Source organism: Podarcis melisellensis, assembly GCF_964234715.1.
Source record: "Podarcis melisellensis genome assembly, chromosome: 3".
Classification (NCBI taxonomy): domain Eukaryota; kingdom Metazoa; phylum Chordata; class Lepidosauria; order Squamata; family Lacertidae; genus Podarcis; species Podarcis melisellensis.
Window position 1 is genome coordinate 30,199,683 of NC_138530.1, and position 16,769 is coordinate 30,216,451.

The 16,769-nt window shown below is 41.8% G+C and overlaps 2 protein-coding genes across 4 annotated transcripts in view; one reads left to right on the forward strand and one right to left on the reverse strand.

Moving 5' to 3' along the window:
* TAF1A (TATA-box binding protein associated factor, RNA polymerase I subunit A) overlaps nt 1–4,146 on the reverse strand; it is a 48,816-nt gene extending 44,670 nt beyond the window's left edge. Inside the window, exon 1 of the mRNA XM_081904201.1 lies at nt 3,968–4,146. The gene's annotated coding sequence lies outside the window, so the exon portion shown is untranslated. The remainder of the gene's footprint in view (nt 1–3,967) is intronic.
* MIA3 (MIA SH3 domain ER export factor 3) overlaps nt 1–16,769 on the forward strand; it is a 38,464-nt gene that overhangs the window by 15,589 nt on the left and 6,106 nt on the right. For all 3 annotated transcript variants that reach the window (XM_081903643.1, XM_081903641.1, XM_081903642.1), the window contains exons 5-18: nt 258–533; nt 2,046–2,185; nt 6,058–6,189; nt 6,926–6,947; nt 7,832–7,920; nt 8,116–8,193; nt 8,277–8,387; nt 10,187–10,258; nt 10,827–10,931; nt 13,811–13,933; nt 14,047–14,149; nt 14,621–14,676; nt 15,152–15,242; nt 16,075–16,213. In XM_081903643.1, the coding sequence (XP_081759769.1) occupies nt 258–533; nt 2,046–2,185; nt 6,058–6,189; nt 6,926–6,947; nt 7,832–7,920; nt 8,116–8,193; nt 8,277–8,387; nt 10,187–10,258; nt 10,827–10,931; nt 13,811–13,933; nt 14,047–14,149; nt 14,621–14,676; nt 15,152–15,242; nt 16,075–16,213 (1,537 nt within the window). The remainder of the gene's footprint in view (nt 1–257; nt 534–2,045; nt 2,186–6,057; nt 6,190–6,925; nt 6,948–7,831; nt 7,921–8,115; nt 8,194–8,276; nt 8,388–10,186; nt 10,259–10,826; nt 10,932–13,810; nt 13,934–14,046; nt 14,150–14,620; nt 14,677–15,151; nt 15,243–16,074; nt 16,214–16,769) is intronic.

A 16,769-nucleotide genomic window follows, 5' to 3' on the forward strand; every position in this document is an offset into this window, starting at 1 on the left:
AGGATAAAAAACAGAATAAATTAACAAAAGTTCACAACTCCTGCAGGGGATAGTGGCCATTCCTACGAAAAAAAAGTGTTTCATATTACTAATATTTGTATTCTGAAAAAATGTTTATAGAAATTCCTAATTAAGAGTTACTGAAATGAAAGTAATGTATTTGCAAACAAAGAAAAATGTGAAATTTAATTTCAGAAGTAGGCAAGGTGCTGGCAGGTGTATAACCTAACTAAAATATATACTTATGTTCACTGTAGCTAATGCAAAGGAAACTGAGCATGACAGACCTTCTATAGAAAGCCCTGTAGAGAACCCAGATCAAGAGTTACCACGAGATTTGGAACAGATGTCAACAGCAAAGGAAGACATTATTCACCCAGATCAACCAAAAGAACATAGGAATATTTTGGAAAAGACTGGAACTTCAGATGAAAGAGAAATCAAGGGTGTCCTTGACAGTGACAAAACATTGCCAATTGCGGATACGACTCTTACATCAATTGATTCAGGAATGGAGAGGGACGTCGTTCCAGGTAACCTTTTTGATAACTGTTGTTATTTAACTTCTTTCTCTTAACAAAAAGCAATGTAGTTTTCAAAGGAAGCATACCAAATGAAATCTATAAAGTAGGCATATTTATATTCAAAATGGTATATTTTGCTGGTGACATTATTGTCTAGGTTTTTAAAGATTTCCAATGCCCAAAGGCATATTTACAAAGAAAAATATTAAAACTCCTCATAGCATTATAGAGTTGGAAAGGGACCACAAGGGTCATCTAGTCCAACCCGCTGCAATGCAAGAATATTTTGTCCAACATGGGGCTTGAACCTGCAACCCTGAGATTAAGAGTCTCATGTTCTTCCGCCTCTGCCATGAATGAAATTACCTATGAAATTAAAGTCAACACCTTAATTAAGCAACTTACTATGATTGCAGAGCTCCTGGTGCATGTGGAGTTCTCCCATCCAGATGAGCTCCTGCTCATTTCTGTAGAAATGTACATATGGCGTTTTCTCCATTTAAACGAGAGATGCACAGAGGGCTCAGAATTTGAACCTGTGTTATAGAAATCCTACCTTGATATGCTAGTATAAGATAATCAGTGGTGATTTTTTCACCATTTTCAAGTCAACAGACAAGATCTTCTAAAATTATGGTCATCAACAGAGAAAATGTATCTGCATATTTAGATTTAGAAAGTTTTTCTCTAAATTGTGGTACGATGACGGTATTGGATTATGAGTGAATCAGTAGTGTATTTGAACTGACTTAACCCACTAGGGTGCAATTCTAAAGACATTTACTGGGACATAAGAATTACTAATTAGTGAACATGCTTAGGATCATGCTGTTAGGTTGCGATAGTATGTGCACTTACAGCACAAGCCAGGACTTATTTACTCAAAAGTAAGTCCCATGGATTTCAAGACTTACTCAGATTGACTAATGAGTAAACAAGCTGCAGTATTGAGATGTACAGGTCTGGGGCTCGATCTAGACACATTAAAAAAATGTTTCAGGAAAATGCATTGTAAACCTCATAGTGGGAAATCACGTTGGTGAAAGACGGGACTCCACAGTGCCACCTGGTGTCACAATGTTATAAAGCATATAATACACTTTTTCTTTACTAATGTAGCTGTGTCCTGGGATACACTTAAATTAAGACTTAAGTAGGGCCTCTGAACAAATATACAGTAATTGATAAATTTTGATTGCCTCTTCCTGCATATTTTTGGACTAGAGCCTACTTGCATGAAGTGTCTTCCTCAATGTGTAACGCACACACAATGTAGAAGAAATGTAAACAGTGAGGTCATATCCTTGTGAAATACAAGAAACGAGTCTGAATTGTGACCAGTTTTTATTGCTTTTATTTATGTATTTATGACTCTCCCTTCTTCTGAAGGGATGTGGGTGATGTACAACAGAAGATAAATGTGTTAATAATTATGCCAAAAGTAATGTATTTATCTTTAAGATGCTTTTTTTGCTGAAGACATTTAGTGAAAATAATATATGGAACTTTTTTTAACCTAAGGTATAATTAATGCTAAGGATGATGCCACAGAAGAGAGTAGTCATCCATCAGATGCAGACTCTACTGCTCCACATATTACTGCTGCCTTGGATAGTGCTATCTTATCAGCAAAGGAAAATATGCGCCCCTTCACAGAGCTTGTGAGTACCTACTTAATGGCGTATATAATCAGTGTGGTGTTAATGTCTAAATACATGTTTAATTTAAATTTTGTAAATTAGTTTAAGCAAGTTGAAGGGTATGCAGCTGCCTGATCTTGTGCATATGCGAGTCCCACTGTGGTTCGGTTGAGATCCCTCCCATGTAGAAATACATAGGATTGCAGCCTTATGCACCCAAGTGTGCTTGCAACCGAGTCCAAACCATGTTCACACAGAAGGATGTTCAAAGACAATGGTACCTTGGTTTTTGAACGTCTCCGTTGACGAACATTTCAGGTTTCAGAGGCTGTAAACCCGGAAGTAAATGCTTGTTTTCAAACACGCCTCGGAAGTCAAACATGTCACGCAGCTTCCGTATTGAGTTTTCTGTATTAAGGCTTCGGCTTTCAAACGTTTCAGAATTCGAACGGTCTTCCAGAACGGATTACGTTAGAAAACCGAGGTACCACTGTAATTTCCAATAACAGTTGACTGCTGTTCAAGCATGTTTAAAAGATTTCAGCAAACACACACCTGGAACCCTCTACGACAGGGGTGTCAAACTCAAATTCATCGGGGGCCGCATCAGCAGTTTGGTCACCCTCAAAGGGCCGGTTGCGCTCAATATAAAAACAAGTGGAGGTTTCCTGAATGCATGTAAAGTGGAGGTTTCCTGTGTAGAACGGCCGGCGCCGCTAGAGAGCAGACAGACGTTCTCTGGCTTGTAGGCTGCCGCGCATGCGCTGAAGAGGCGGCTTTCTTGTGTCAAAAAAAAAAAAGCGAGAATAAAAGGTGAAGGCTGGCGGCCGGCGGCGGCTACACGGGCCACATGATGAGGTCTGGCGGACCGGATTCGGCCCGCGGGCCTGTGTTTGACACCCATGCTCTACGAGAAAAGCAGCATGCAGAGCAATGATTTTTAGTTGTTGAAAACCAGCAGTAGGAAACCCTTGCTGCTCTCCTGCTCAAAAAAAGAGCCTTCATTGCCTGTTCTTCTAGACTTCTCGTTATACAGTACAGTGGTACCTCGGGTTACATATGCTTCAGGTTACAGACTCTGCTAACCCAGAAACAGTACCTTGGGTTAAGAACTTTGCTTCAGGATGAGAACAGAAATTGTGCTCCGGCGGTGCGACAGCAGCGGGAGGCCCCATTAGCTAAAGTGGTGCTTCAGGTTAAGAATGGACTTCCGGAACGAATTAAGTACTTAACCCGAGGTACCATTGTATACAAATGGCTGGTTCCCCCCACCTCTTTTGCACACACCTGAATGTAAAAGTTACACGTTTGCTCTTGAAGCCAAACAGTTTTGCCTCCAAAGTAACTTAAATCAGTGCCAAAACAAAAAGAATTCCTTCCAGTAGCACCTTAAAGACCAACTAAGTTAGCTCTTGGTATGAGCTTTCGTGTGCATGCACACAAAAGCTCATACCAAGAGCTAACTTAGTTGGTCTTTAAGGTGCTACTGGAAGGAATTCTTTTTGTTTTGACTATGGCAGACCAACACGGCTACCTATCTGTAACTTAAATCAGTGCCGTTTGAGGAGCTGAGGCCTGTGGTCGCCTCCAGCCGTGCTCTCGCTGTAACTCCCGCTCCCCGTATCAAGTGAACGGCTACAGCGCTTTCCTTCGGGAGTCAAAAGACAGTCCGCGGGAACGTGCTGTCACCCCATTGCCGAGCAAAGGGCATTCACCGCTGCTCCCAACCCTGCCCGCCCTCACCGACTTCCGGCAACGACCCGGCGCGGCCACCTTCCCTTCCGGAATCTCCTTCCCCCTGACCTGCCGGCACGGGCCGATGACGTCACGGGGTCGCCCGGGGGTCAGCGCGAGGTGACGTGTCCCTGCGGGAAACACAGGCGCCGTATCAACGGTCGGGGAGAAAGGGGCCAAGTTCGCCGCCGCCTCCTTCCCGTTCAGATAGTGGCAAGCGTCTCTCCCCGCCCACCTCTCCCCATATGGAGTCCGTCAGTCCTCCCGGCGCCCCCGGTGGCGGCGCGGCGCTTCTCCTGGGGCCGCTGTCCCGCGGCTACGCTTCCCTCACGGGCCGCCTTCTGGAGGTGAGCCGGGGGCTGGCGGCCAAGCAAGGGGCGAATCACGGCGGGGTCCCAGGAGGGGGGGCGGAGTTGTAGTCTCAGGGGTTCTTGTCGCCCCCTTCGCGCAGGGAGCCCGTCTTCCAGGGCTCTTCATATTTAACGGCTCCGAGAGCCCGTTGGGGGCTTCCGTCGCACCTGGGGAAAGGACCGTGGCGGCGGCGGCCGAGGGGTGAAAGTGGAGGTGAAAGTAACCCGATGGGCATTGCGAGGAGAAACTAGGTGAAACGAGTGCTTGAGATGACACAGGGAGAAGGGGAAACGTGGGTTTCCATCCGACAGAGGAAACGACAGAGGAGGATTTGTTTACTCTTTGCCTCTCTCTCCACCCCCTTTCGCAGGGCAGATGTGGATCGGCAGAAAGATTTAACAAACGCTGGTCCGCTGCTGGGGGTGGGGAATGTAATGCTGTTTTTAAAACGCGTGCACAGCCCACAAACAAGTTGTGCCCTGAAATGGCTTTTGCAGAATACAGAGTTCCAGTGGGGATAAAGCTGTTTAGATCAGCTTTCGTAGTTCTTGCTAGTTCGTGGGCTCACAGGAGCTAGAAGTGTAGAGATCAAACAATTTTCGAGGGTTCAGTAAATGGCCCTGAAGTTGCATCTTGACTGCTTTCTCTAGTCCCAGCCCCCATTTTACAGCGAGTTGTTTGTAAATGTTTGTGGCTCTGAAATCTCATTCTCCTGTATCATGTAACGTCAGACTCTTCCAGGAAATAAATAGGGCATCCTTCCCTTCCACTTTGCAAACGATTCTAGAAAACATAAATTAGAATTATGCACATTTCAGTAAAGTTTTCTTGTTTGTGTCTATGTTTTGGGAGAGAAGTCACATAGATCCTGTATTGCTATATGTGTCATAGGTTTCAGTATGACAAATACCTATTGTGTGGACACAAGTATTGTGTGACAAATACTTCTTGTGTGGAAAGATCTATAGTGACATAGGAACCTGGAATAATTGTGTTTTAACTTCTGTGTGGACAGAGTCCTAGTTTCTCCACTCCACCCCCTCTTTTCTGCATATCAGTACACCTAGTGATGCAAAGGTTTCTGGGAATGAAACTGAAAGCTTGTGTAACTCCCAATAACAAGATGTTGTAAATGTGTGGTGTAATAGCAAGATATCAAGGATCCAACAGCTTTAATTCAACATACATACCTTTGATTCAACACACAACTTCAAAACTTAGTAAAGTATGGGTTCTGAAATTTACTTTCTGAATTTTTAAGTATATATATTTTGAAATTCTAATGAGGAATAATTTAAGAAAACTAACAACTTGAAAGTCATCAGGGATTTAGATTTAAGATTATGTTAGGTTTAACTTGGCTAAACTTAAATGTGTAGGATGTTGTTGTTGTTGAAGAAGAATAAATCCAAAAGTTAACAGCAACAGGGAATATTGATTTTGTTGTCGTTGGAAGAATCAAAAATTAGAATTTCTTTAAGCAAATTCAGAACAGAGGGAACTGCTTGTGAATTCCTTTCCCACAACCCAGCTCAAGCTGCCTTATCTTTGGTGAGAGAACCCCTTAGATTTTGTCATACTTTACATTAAGTCCTTTCTGTTCTGGTCTGTGTGCATATGATTAGGCTATAATTTTTGGTTGTAAGGATGAAGCTTGCCAGGCATATGAGACACAATTGGGAGTGGACCCCATTGAAATTAGTGGACATTCTTCTGTGTAAACTTTCCTATGAGTTTGGTGCATTTTCTAAATATGTACTCACTTGACAGCTTTTAAGAAAAATAAAATTTGCCAACTTTTTTCTTAGTTGGTTTCAACACTACCTGAAGACATGCAGCCTGGTCCTGACTTCCATGGACTTCCATGGGAGCCCATTATTATTACTGCCTTTGTGGGATTTGCTACACTTGCCATTTTCTTGTGGAGAACATGTCTATCTGTAAGTATATTTTCAAGGTCAGATATGGTATACTGATGTTTACTTATCTGGCCGAGCTTTGACAGTTATGATTATGAAGAGTTTCAAGCTTCAATATTTGGTGTCAAATATTTCTACCTTCAACAGTAAAGCACATAAATTTATTTTAAATACTTTTTAATGAAGTGTTTTAACAGAAAACAAGTCAGTGCTGAACATTTGTGTCCAAAGTGCCACATTGACTGGAAACGCACTGTTCTGCAGTTGCAAAATCCAATGTTAAATTTGGACTATAAATAGTAATGGCAAAGATGGATCTTGCTAGACAGTTTCAGTACTGATAATATGGACAATGGTCTACATTCTCAAAATAAAGGGAGAAGTTTCTATAATAATTTGTGTGGCAAGTTTATTATTGCCTCAAATTACAACATCATCAATGATAGAATGACTTGACAGGCAGGCTTCAAACTGGTACTTTACTTGTTGCTCTTTTAGTTTCAAAATCAAATGTTTTTAATTGTACCCACACAGTAGTTGCATAACCAGAACTTTGGCCTGACTTTGAAGCAGAACCTAAAAGCTTTTATTAGAAGCTTGCTTGCATAATGTAAATTGATACTTGCAATGGAAACCATGCTTGTGTTGATATTTCTTGAAGCAGTTATGGACAACCATTTACTTTTCATTGTTGATGGCATTAATAAAATGGCATAATCTTTCTCATAATGCTGTCTTTTATCCATTCCTTTTGTAGGTAAAGAGTAGAATGTATCAAGGTAGGAATATTTTGTCCTTGCGATATTGCAGATTGTATGGCAGGATTGCTTTATTGCTTAATATAACTTTGAGCACTTAGTATCAGAATTTATTATTTAATACCACGTGTATAAAGAGCCATTTGGACACTTCAGTATTCTGGCTGCTCTTTACTCTGTTGGTCTGGGCAGATCAGGTTGTAATCCAAAGATTACATGTACCTGTCCCTCAGGTATTTTCCTGGATTCATGGGAACTACCACGTCTGTCTCTACACCTTTGTGCTGTTCTGGATTCTACTTAGGAGAATCTCCCAAGGGTGGTTTTGTTTTTGTTTTGAGAGGGTGGGGAAAGCAGTGAGAAAGGAAGGCTTGAGAAGCTTTGGTCTGTATACAGGCCTTTGAATCCTGCCTGTTTCCAATAGCCCCCTTTGTACTATCTGCCTAACTCTTTCCAATGCATTTTGAACGTGTCTTTCCCCACTACCTCACTGGAGTTTTGACATAATAGGTTTCAGTATGAAGAATACCTTCCCCTTGAGTCCCCAAGAAGGGTCATAATGCAGTGTGTCTGTTAGCATAAAATGCAGGAGCTTTACACTGAAGCCTAATAGAAGATCACCAGGGTGGGGAAAGAGCCCTTTTTTCCAGTGAACTGCATGCACACTGGAGTTGGCAGCCCCAGTTCAGGGAAACTGAACCTAAGTTGAATGATAGATCCATGATATATTGTGATGTCTAAGCTCACCATTTTCAGCAGTTGACATCAGCGTTGTGGGGTGGAGGCCATGTTGGGGCATTTTTTATTTGTAATTGTTGAGGTACATGTGATGTGTAAGGGTTAGCAGAGTAGTCCAGTTCTACAGAAAAATGCTCCACATTTGTCCCTAATTTTCTTTTTTCTAGTGACAGAAAAACAACTTGTAGAAAAAATTAAAACTCTCTTAAAAGAAAAGACAGAAATCTTAGAAAAGATGTCGGAATATGATCAAAAGGTATTGTGCTGTCTGCATGTCTTTATTATTCTGAAGTTAAAAATTTAATATCAGTGTTTGGATAATCTAAAATGTGTGTGTCCTCTACTCTCTTTTAGTAGTATAATTGGGAAGATTATAATTTGGGATATCAAAAATGAAATTAATGTTAAGTTTCTACTTTCCATGTTTGTTTGTTTGTTTTCTTTTAAAAAGATAAAAGCAGCAAAAGAAGCTGTGAACGAGGCCCAGAAACAAAACACAAATCTCTCAGATGAGGCTACAGGGCTTAAGGTATGAAACAAGGATTTTATTTTTATGACAGATGTTTAAAATATTTAAACAAAATAAACATATATTTCCATTGCTGTTAACAGGACACAATCAGGGGGCTTAAAGAAACAAACCATCTGTTAGATGAGCGAGTGAAAAAATTGCACACCATGCTAGAAACTGAGAAAGAGCACTACTCAGAGAAGCAGAAACAAGTAAGCAAATTTTCCTACTTTGCTACTGGCTGTTGGCGTGTTTGAGAGTGTGGTTAAGCTCCTTGGAAAGGTGGTGGTGGTTGAGAACTTCATGAACACTTGAAGAGATGAACTTTTTTTAAACTTCAATTTGACATTAAATTCTGTAATCTGTTTAATATTTAAATGTCAGCACTTACGATTGAAAAGTCCAGTAACTCATATTTTCCATTGGGTTTTGGAAACCTGACCATTTTTGTGTGATGTGGGCCTTCACTGCTTTGGAATCCACACAAATGGCTCTCGTCAGTCACACATCCTTAGAATTTTCCCTGGAATGTTCTATCTACACTCATGCCTCCAAGCTTTATTTTCATTATTTCTCCTATGTTCTGAAGGTAAAATAGTCAGGAGAGTTCATGGTAACTTTTAAGTTAATAATCTTACAACATTTATAGAATTGTAGAGTGGGAGGGGATCCCCAGGGTCATCTAGTTCAACCCCCTGCAATGTAGGAATCTCAGCTAAAGAATCTATAGAGAGAGCCATCCAAGCTCTGCTTAAAAACCTCCAAAGAAGTAATGTCCACCACCTTCTGAAGAAGTCCTTTACACTGTTGAACAGCTGTTACTGTCAGAATCTCCTTTCTCATAGCTTGAATCCATTGTTTGGGTCCTACCCTCTGGAGAAGGAGAAAACGAGCTTGCTCCATCTTCCATGTGACAGCCTTTTAGACAGTGGCATAGCGTGCATTGCCAGCACCTGGGGCAAGGCAAGGATTGCGCCCACTATCCACCTTGCGGGTGTTGTGTGAGAGGCAACAGGTGGCCTTCCCTACACCCTTTTGGTGGCTGCTTCTTACAGAGGTTGCCTGCTGGTTACTCTGTTTGCCCTCTCAGCTCAGTGAACTCCTAGTGGGAGCTGCGGCTGGCACTCCTTGGCGGACCTGGCAGCATCCCAGCAGTGCTGGAGCTGCAGCTGCAGCAGGCCTGGGAGGAGGGTGGCAGAGAGCAAGCCAAGCACAACCCTTCCCTGGCCACCTGTCCTTGGCTGCGCAGTGCGAGGGTGGGTGCTGGTGGACCCCAGGCGAGTGGATGGCTCTCCTCTCTGCATTCCCACCTCAGGGCATGCATCTTGCCCAAGGACACCCGCCAGGAGAGAAGGACTGGTGTGGGCCAGGGGCAGGTGTCCCTTCCTTGGGAACTAAAGCAAACATTGCAGCTCTCCAAATGTTGCTGAACTACAATACCAATAATCTCTTATGGAGGCGGCTGAGCTTGATGGAAGTTGGAGTCCAACAACATGTCTGATCCCTGACCTTAAGCATGCTGATAATGCTTAACATTTATTTAGCACATTGCAGTATTCAGAGTACTTCATAGAGCTTATTTCAGTCCTTGCAACAGTGCTATAAGGTAGGCTAGTAGTCACCATGTGTTGGTGAGACTGAGAAATAGAGACTCGTTTGCCTAAGGCTATTTATGAATGTGCTCCTGACGCAATATGAGCCAGTATTCCAGCTCAATATGTAGTTACTATGCTATCTTTTCTTATTCTGAGACTAGTAAATGTGCTTAGGTATCTATGGTATGCTCCTCCTTTCTTTGAGGGATAAGGAACCTATTTCTCAACACAGATGGGTCTTTGTAACTGGGTTTTATTACAGAACTTGAAATAAATTATATTAGGTTGCTGGTAACCTGATGGCCTGCTTAACTACCCAGTAGTTTACATACTTATATATCTCAGTAAATGTAATGTCAGTATAACTCTTTTATTTTCAAGCCCAATATGTATGCCTTTTTTATTTCTATTCACAGCTCACAGAAGCACAGAAGTCTTTGGAGAACTTCCAAGAAGTCATCACATTGCATTCTGTAGAGCTCTCTGAGGTAACACATCTGGATTTTGAATTCAAGTAAATCTTTGACCTGATATCAGCATCACTTTAAACCACAGTTAAAAACAAATTACTGTTCCAGCACAACTTGCTGGTGCATACTGCTGAAAAGTTCTCATTCTGCTCTTCGCACTCCTGCTGTGCTACCAGGACCGATTAAGTGTCTGGCTTATCCTGCTGTTCAAATAAACAAATCTATGAGCAATAAACAAAAGTTTGGTCTTGGCTTACTGCTTGCAGTTTGTTCAGGGTTAATACCATGAGCCTGGGTTTGAACATCACAACAAGCAAGAATCTGTCATGTTTCAAGGTGGTGCAACAGAAGTGGAGGGAGGAATTCTGTAGGAATTTTTTAGCTGCATGCACATACAGCTTGTGCATTTGTATTAAACCATAATTTGTTTTTAACCATGGTTTAATGGGAGGTATGGTCTCCCAAGATAATAGAAGAATCTAAATTCTGAATGTTGCGGGTTATTAAATTATTCTGTGCTTTTTTGGTGTAAGCTGGCATTTTTATGTGATTTGCATATTAAACTTGAAATTATTGGAATTTTTAGGTGCAGATAGCTCTTAATGAAGCTAAACTAAGTGAAGAAAAAGTGAAATCTGAATTGAGTCGTATTCAAGAAGAGAATACGAGACTTAAGAAGAGTAAGGAGCAAGTGAGTGCACCATTTTTGTTAAACTGCTGTTCTTTATAAATTAGGCTTTGCTTTGTGTACATATCAGACCAAGTTAATTCTGCTTGAAAAGTTTGCTCATTTTAAAATATTGAGGGGCATGAGTAGTTGTTGGCATCCATCTGTCTCGAGAGACAGTGGAGTGCACCTCCGCAGTTGAAGTCTAAACGCTGTGTTAGCAGCACCGAAGTGACCTCTCTGGGATGTGAGCCTGGGTAGTATATATGGAGGTCCTGGACCATCTAGACAACAAGACCCCCCTCTCAGCCTCACTGATGTGGTCCAAAGGAAAGCAGAACAATATGTTTGGCACCAGCTTGGCTGGAGTTGCCAGAAGGAGGCGTACAAGGCGCAATCCAACCATCTTAGTGACTCTGCTCAGATTGTGTGTAGGGTTTACTCCTTAGCCTTTTCCTCTCCTGAAGATATCCCACAATGCAGCAGAAGTTTAGGCTCAGAGTTTTCCTTCTCCTAGATGGGCTATCTTCTCAGCTTAATAAGCCCCATCTGCCCCTTACTTCCCCCTACAGCATGTGCAGAAACCACCTTCTTCACTGTTGGACCCACTATTGGTCTCGTGCAGTCAGGGATTGGGCAGTGCCCGGGCAGCACTGGGGAAGGAGACAAAGGACAATGAAGATAGCTAGGTTTGCTTTGAGTGTGGCAAACTCTAGGGGAAGCCTTGGGGAAACAGTTGACCCCCCAGGAGCTAAAGCAGGGATGGGGAACCTTTTTTCTCTTGAGGGCTGCCTGACAGCAGTGGGCAAAACCAAAACCAATGGTGAGCAGGCCAGGGTAACTCATTTCACGGGATGGTTCCTTATTTAGTAAAAGCCATTTTTAATATTTAAAATATTTTTAATATTTTTGGAAAAGCAGTATTGGGAACATTTTTTGCCAGTTCTGTTGCCATCATAAAGGTATTGCTTAATATCTTCCTCCTTTAGCAGAACAATGTGGGAGGAATGCAAGAATAGGGAAGGAAAGGAACAAGAGTCTGATAACTCTGGGGACATAAAACTGGCTGAAGGTTTCATCCGGCCTCTGGTATACACATTGTCCAACCCTAAGCTAATGGATTGTTGCAATCAGGGATGGTGAATTTCTTTGGAGATTCTCAGCAAAAAGAATATATCTGTAATGCAAGTGTCATGCTTATTCGTTAGCTAGGATGGTATTGTTTTGCGTCCCCATCTGTGCACAGAAGTTAAGGAGCAGCAGCAGTCTTTGTAGATGTATTTGACCCTAGATAAATTTGACCAGTGCTTTTTTCTGGGGGTACGCATACCCCTAAACATTTTGTGAATCTTTGTACTTTTGTCCGTTTACTGTATTTATTTTTCCTGATTTGAAATATAAAATGGTGATTTTCCTGAGTCAAAATGAGAGCACCCCTAAACATTTTTTTGAAAAAAGCACCGTATTTGACCATATCGAGCTTCACACTTTCTTTTATTAGATCTTTTGCTTATATGACAAGTACAGTTCTTTACAGTGAATTATACTTGCTGTTCTGTTTAAAGCTGGTCATGGCAAAGGCAGTCTGGAACCCTAATGCTAGGAGACTGATTTTCATTGCTCTGTGAGAGAATGAAACCTGATGATGGTGCCTCTAGTTCCTGTGACTGGCAAGAACAGCTGCCCACCCCACCCCCACAGCCATGCTCAGTGTTGTTCCTGTGCAGATTCGTAGTGTCCGGAAGGTCATTTCTGGCCATGCTCTTCAGTGTCTTCCTAACTTAAAGTTACATCCATATGATGCCAGAACATAAGTGACAAGGTGAAAGTGACAAGAAATACTTTTTGACCTTGAGAGAGAAAAAAGGAAAGCTGATGAGAAGTCCAGGTCAAACTTCCCTAGTTGATGATTCCTAAACTGTTGAAGAAATTACCACAGCTGTATAGTTATCAGACCTTCTCTTCCCATGACTTCTGGCAACAGCCATGTTCTGTTAATGTTTGTTTCATTGATGATATTGGTGCTAGAGAAGATGGAACCTTGGTAGAAGTGAAACATGAATGCACAATTGTGGGAAAATAAGTGGTTAGGAAACCCCACCATAGGAGCTGCCAGCTACAATATTTACTTGTGTAGAATACCTACATCTTCATTTATATTCCTGAGAAGCTCTCAAGAGTAGCTTACAGAAAAAAAAATTCTCACCCAAAATGATGTCCCCTTCTGGTTTTGGGAACTCTCTATGGTTCTCTGACACAGTGGAGTGGGGATGAACAGCTGGATCGTGCTCAGCTTATGATGAAGGCAAGTCTCCCCTTGCTGACAGTTGACACTGATGGGCAGCAGCTTCCACTGAGGTCATTTGAGGCTAGGGAATATACCATATACAATACACTTACAATACACTTTCTCAGTACATTGAAAAATTGGAGAAGGTAGAAATGTTCAACAATGAACTCTAAAGGAAATATAGATGGTTAGAGAGATGCTGAAGATGCATGTTATGGTTAAGTGAATCCCATCCTGGTTTCCTTTATGTATTGGGTGGGTGCCTTGTGGTAGCTTTAGAAATGTTATTGCTCCAGAGAGAACATTAAAATGCTGATCCTCTGTGCAATCCACCCACCCCTCCTGTTTTCTGGTTTTATTATAAGATGATATCTAAATATATCAGTTAAAGCTGTTCTTTCATTTTAAAGGATGATCGTTCTTTTGCCTGTGCCTCCCCTCATTATGAGCCAGCATTATTTTTTTAAGGGGTGGCATGTTCTTTTTTGTTTTGGCACAACTTTAACTTTGACATATTTAGCCACTCTGGTGTAGTTTTAAAACCCGATGGCCTGAGTTACATGCTGTTTGTCATCCCAGTAATATTGTTAATATTGTACTTGTGTTCTTTCAGCTGCTGCAACAAGCAGAAGGCTGGAGTGAGAGGCACAGTGAGCTCAGTGAACAGATCAAGTTGTATCAGAAATCTCAGAATGATATGGAAGAAGCACTTGCCTATAAAGAAAATGAAATTGAAGTAAGCTCTCTTGAAGAACAACTTTCTTCTGTGTTCATGACTCTGTGATTGAACTACTACACCTAATGTTGTGGTCCTATAGATTAAAATTTGGCTTTTTGCTGCTGCTTTAGGTTCTGACTAACTGCATTATGCAGCTGAAGCAGCTTGATGCAGAATCTGAGTCAGAAGGCAAGAGAGATGATGGAAATGATCTGGCCAATGGAGAACTCTCAGGTACTAAAATCTTAGATAACCTGGTAGACCATTCAAGCAGCTAATCTTGAGGAAGCAATAGCTGAAGTCTTCTAGGGGCAATGGTACACAACAGTGAATAATTAACATCTGTTATGTGTCAAATAGAAACAGATACTCCTAATACAAAAGACCAGAAATTAAGATGATGTTCATCTAACATACTGGCTATGTCACTGAGAAGTAAATTTCTCAACTCTGAATTGTATCTATAATGTGAGCAATTCATCAGATAAATAACTGGATTGGATTGCCATTGGGATCTGCCCTTTCTTGAGTCAATTGTGAACATCATTAGCTTTTAATTCCTATAATTGAAATATTTTCCTGCTTCATGTTGAAATGTGTTGCTTTCATCTGTACACTTCTAGATAATTATCTATGGAGATTTCCTCTTGCCATGTTTTGAAAATTTTGTTTAAACAGACACAAAATAATTTTTCTCCCTTCTAGATACCAGGAATGAAAAGATGAAGAATCAGATTAAACAGATGATGGATGTTTCAAGGGTATAACACAGATGCTTTCAATCTTTTTGGAACAGTGGGCACATTTGGGATTCTTGAAATGTCATAGCAGCTTCACAAAATTGCTGCCATGGGGCATGTACATTCATAAAATGGTTACTGTGTGGGCATGCCCAAGCACAAAACACCGATTTCACATAACACAAACTGGGTAGGCTGAAAGATAACTATCCCACGGATCTGAGTCCAAGCAGAGCCCCAAAATACAAAATTCTTTTGAGCCCATGTTAACACAGATCCCTTCCCCTTACCCACCATAGTGTAGAAGCTCACAAAAATCTGAAATGCCTTCAGTAATATTCCACTAATTATAGTGGGTCTCAAACGTGCTGTGAGAGAATCTGGGGGCAGTTTGGTACATGAAGTAACCCCATGAAAACATTGTTTTGTGTAATCAATATGGCCCAAGTTTGTATTCCAGGAGAGTGTTTCACTGGCCATTTGTTGCTTTTTGCAGGTAAAAACAACATTATCTATCATTGAAGAAGAAAGAGATCACATGCGGTCCAAACTTAATGATGAAGTAGCAGCAAGGCATGAGTTGGAAGGTGTGTTCAGCAAATGTATAATTTGGAATGACAAGTTCTTTAAAAGAAACCACTGCAGTAACTCATCAGTTAAGGGGGTTCCCATTTCCATTCATTAATAGACTAGAAACCTTGGGGCACAAGAATGGTTGGTTATTTCAAATCAGTCAATGAATTCCTTCTGCTTCACCCTGCTTTTTGTCCCTAATACTTCCCTTGCCAGTGTGTAATGATGTGGTGACAATAGAGACTACAGTCAACCGCTTAGACCTCTCACTGTCTCAGCTCTAGATCCAGCAGCTGCATTCCCCACTGGCTGGCATTCATCAGCCTTCTTGACATTCTTTGTCTGCTCATTTCCTTCAGGCCAAGAGAACATAGGGCCTAGAAAAAGGGAACAGTTGTGCATAGTCTAGCCCAGTTTCACTTTTTCCACTCCCTGTTGTGTTTGCAGATTCCTGGGTTTTGGCTGCTGACTACTACTTTAAGCTATCTTATTTCCCCTAGTGCTTACAGCATCTCCTTATCTTAAGCTCTGGGGAATTTATTTACAGCTCTTTCTTTGATAGACTGCATTTTGCTTAATTCATTGTCTTATTTCTGCCTCTTTCCACCTTCTTTCCGCCTCCTTACTTCAGGGCTCCATCTTTCGGTCCTCCTCTTTATGTTGGGACCTCTTCCAAGTCATTGGCCTGCCTCTGTGTGAAGCTTATTTCCATCCAAATTTGCAGTTTTCCCTTCTGTCATAGAGCCTGGAGTGAAAACTGTCTTGTTTCCTGAGCAATTGAATGTTCTGTGTCGCCGTATCTTAGCTCTTACAAATGTTGTACTAAATAGATTTGTCTTATTGCAGAGCAAATCAAGAAGCTGGAACATGATTCTTGTTCCTTGCAGAGAGCAAAATCTCAGCTAGAAAGTGAATGTAAAACTCTGCAACAGAAAGTGGAGATTCTCAATGAGCTTTATCAGCAGAAGGAAATGGCACTTCAGAAGTAAGTACTGGGCTTTTAAAAGATGATAAAAATACCCCAAAACATGGTATAAACCAGTTTACCCCAATCTGGCACCCTTCATATGTTTTGGATGACCTCTCATCAACCCAACCAGCATGGCCAGTTGTCAAGAGATGATAGGAATTGTAGTCCAACAGTATTTGGAAGGAATAAGGTTCTGGACGTGGGTGGCGCCGTGGGTTAAACCACAGAGCCTAGGACATGCCGATCAGAAGGTTGGTGGTTCGAATCCCCACGACGGGATGAGCTCCCATTGCTCGGCCCCAGCTCCTGCCCACCTAGCAGTTCGAAAGCACATCAAAGTAAAGTAGATAAATAGGAACTGCTCTGGCGGGAAGGTAAACAGCGTTTCCGTGCGCTGCTCTGGTTCGCCAGAAGAGGCTTAGTCATGCTGGCCACATGACCCGGAAGCTGTACACTGGCGCCCTCGGCTAATAAAGCGAGATGAGTGCCGCAACCCCAGAATCGGTCACGACTGGACTTAATGGTCAGGGGTCCCGTTACCTTTACCTTTAAGGTTCTGGAAAGCTTGTGT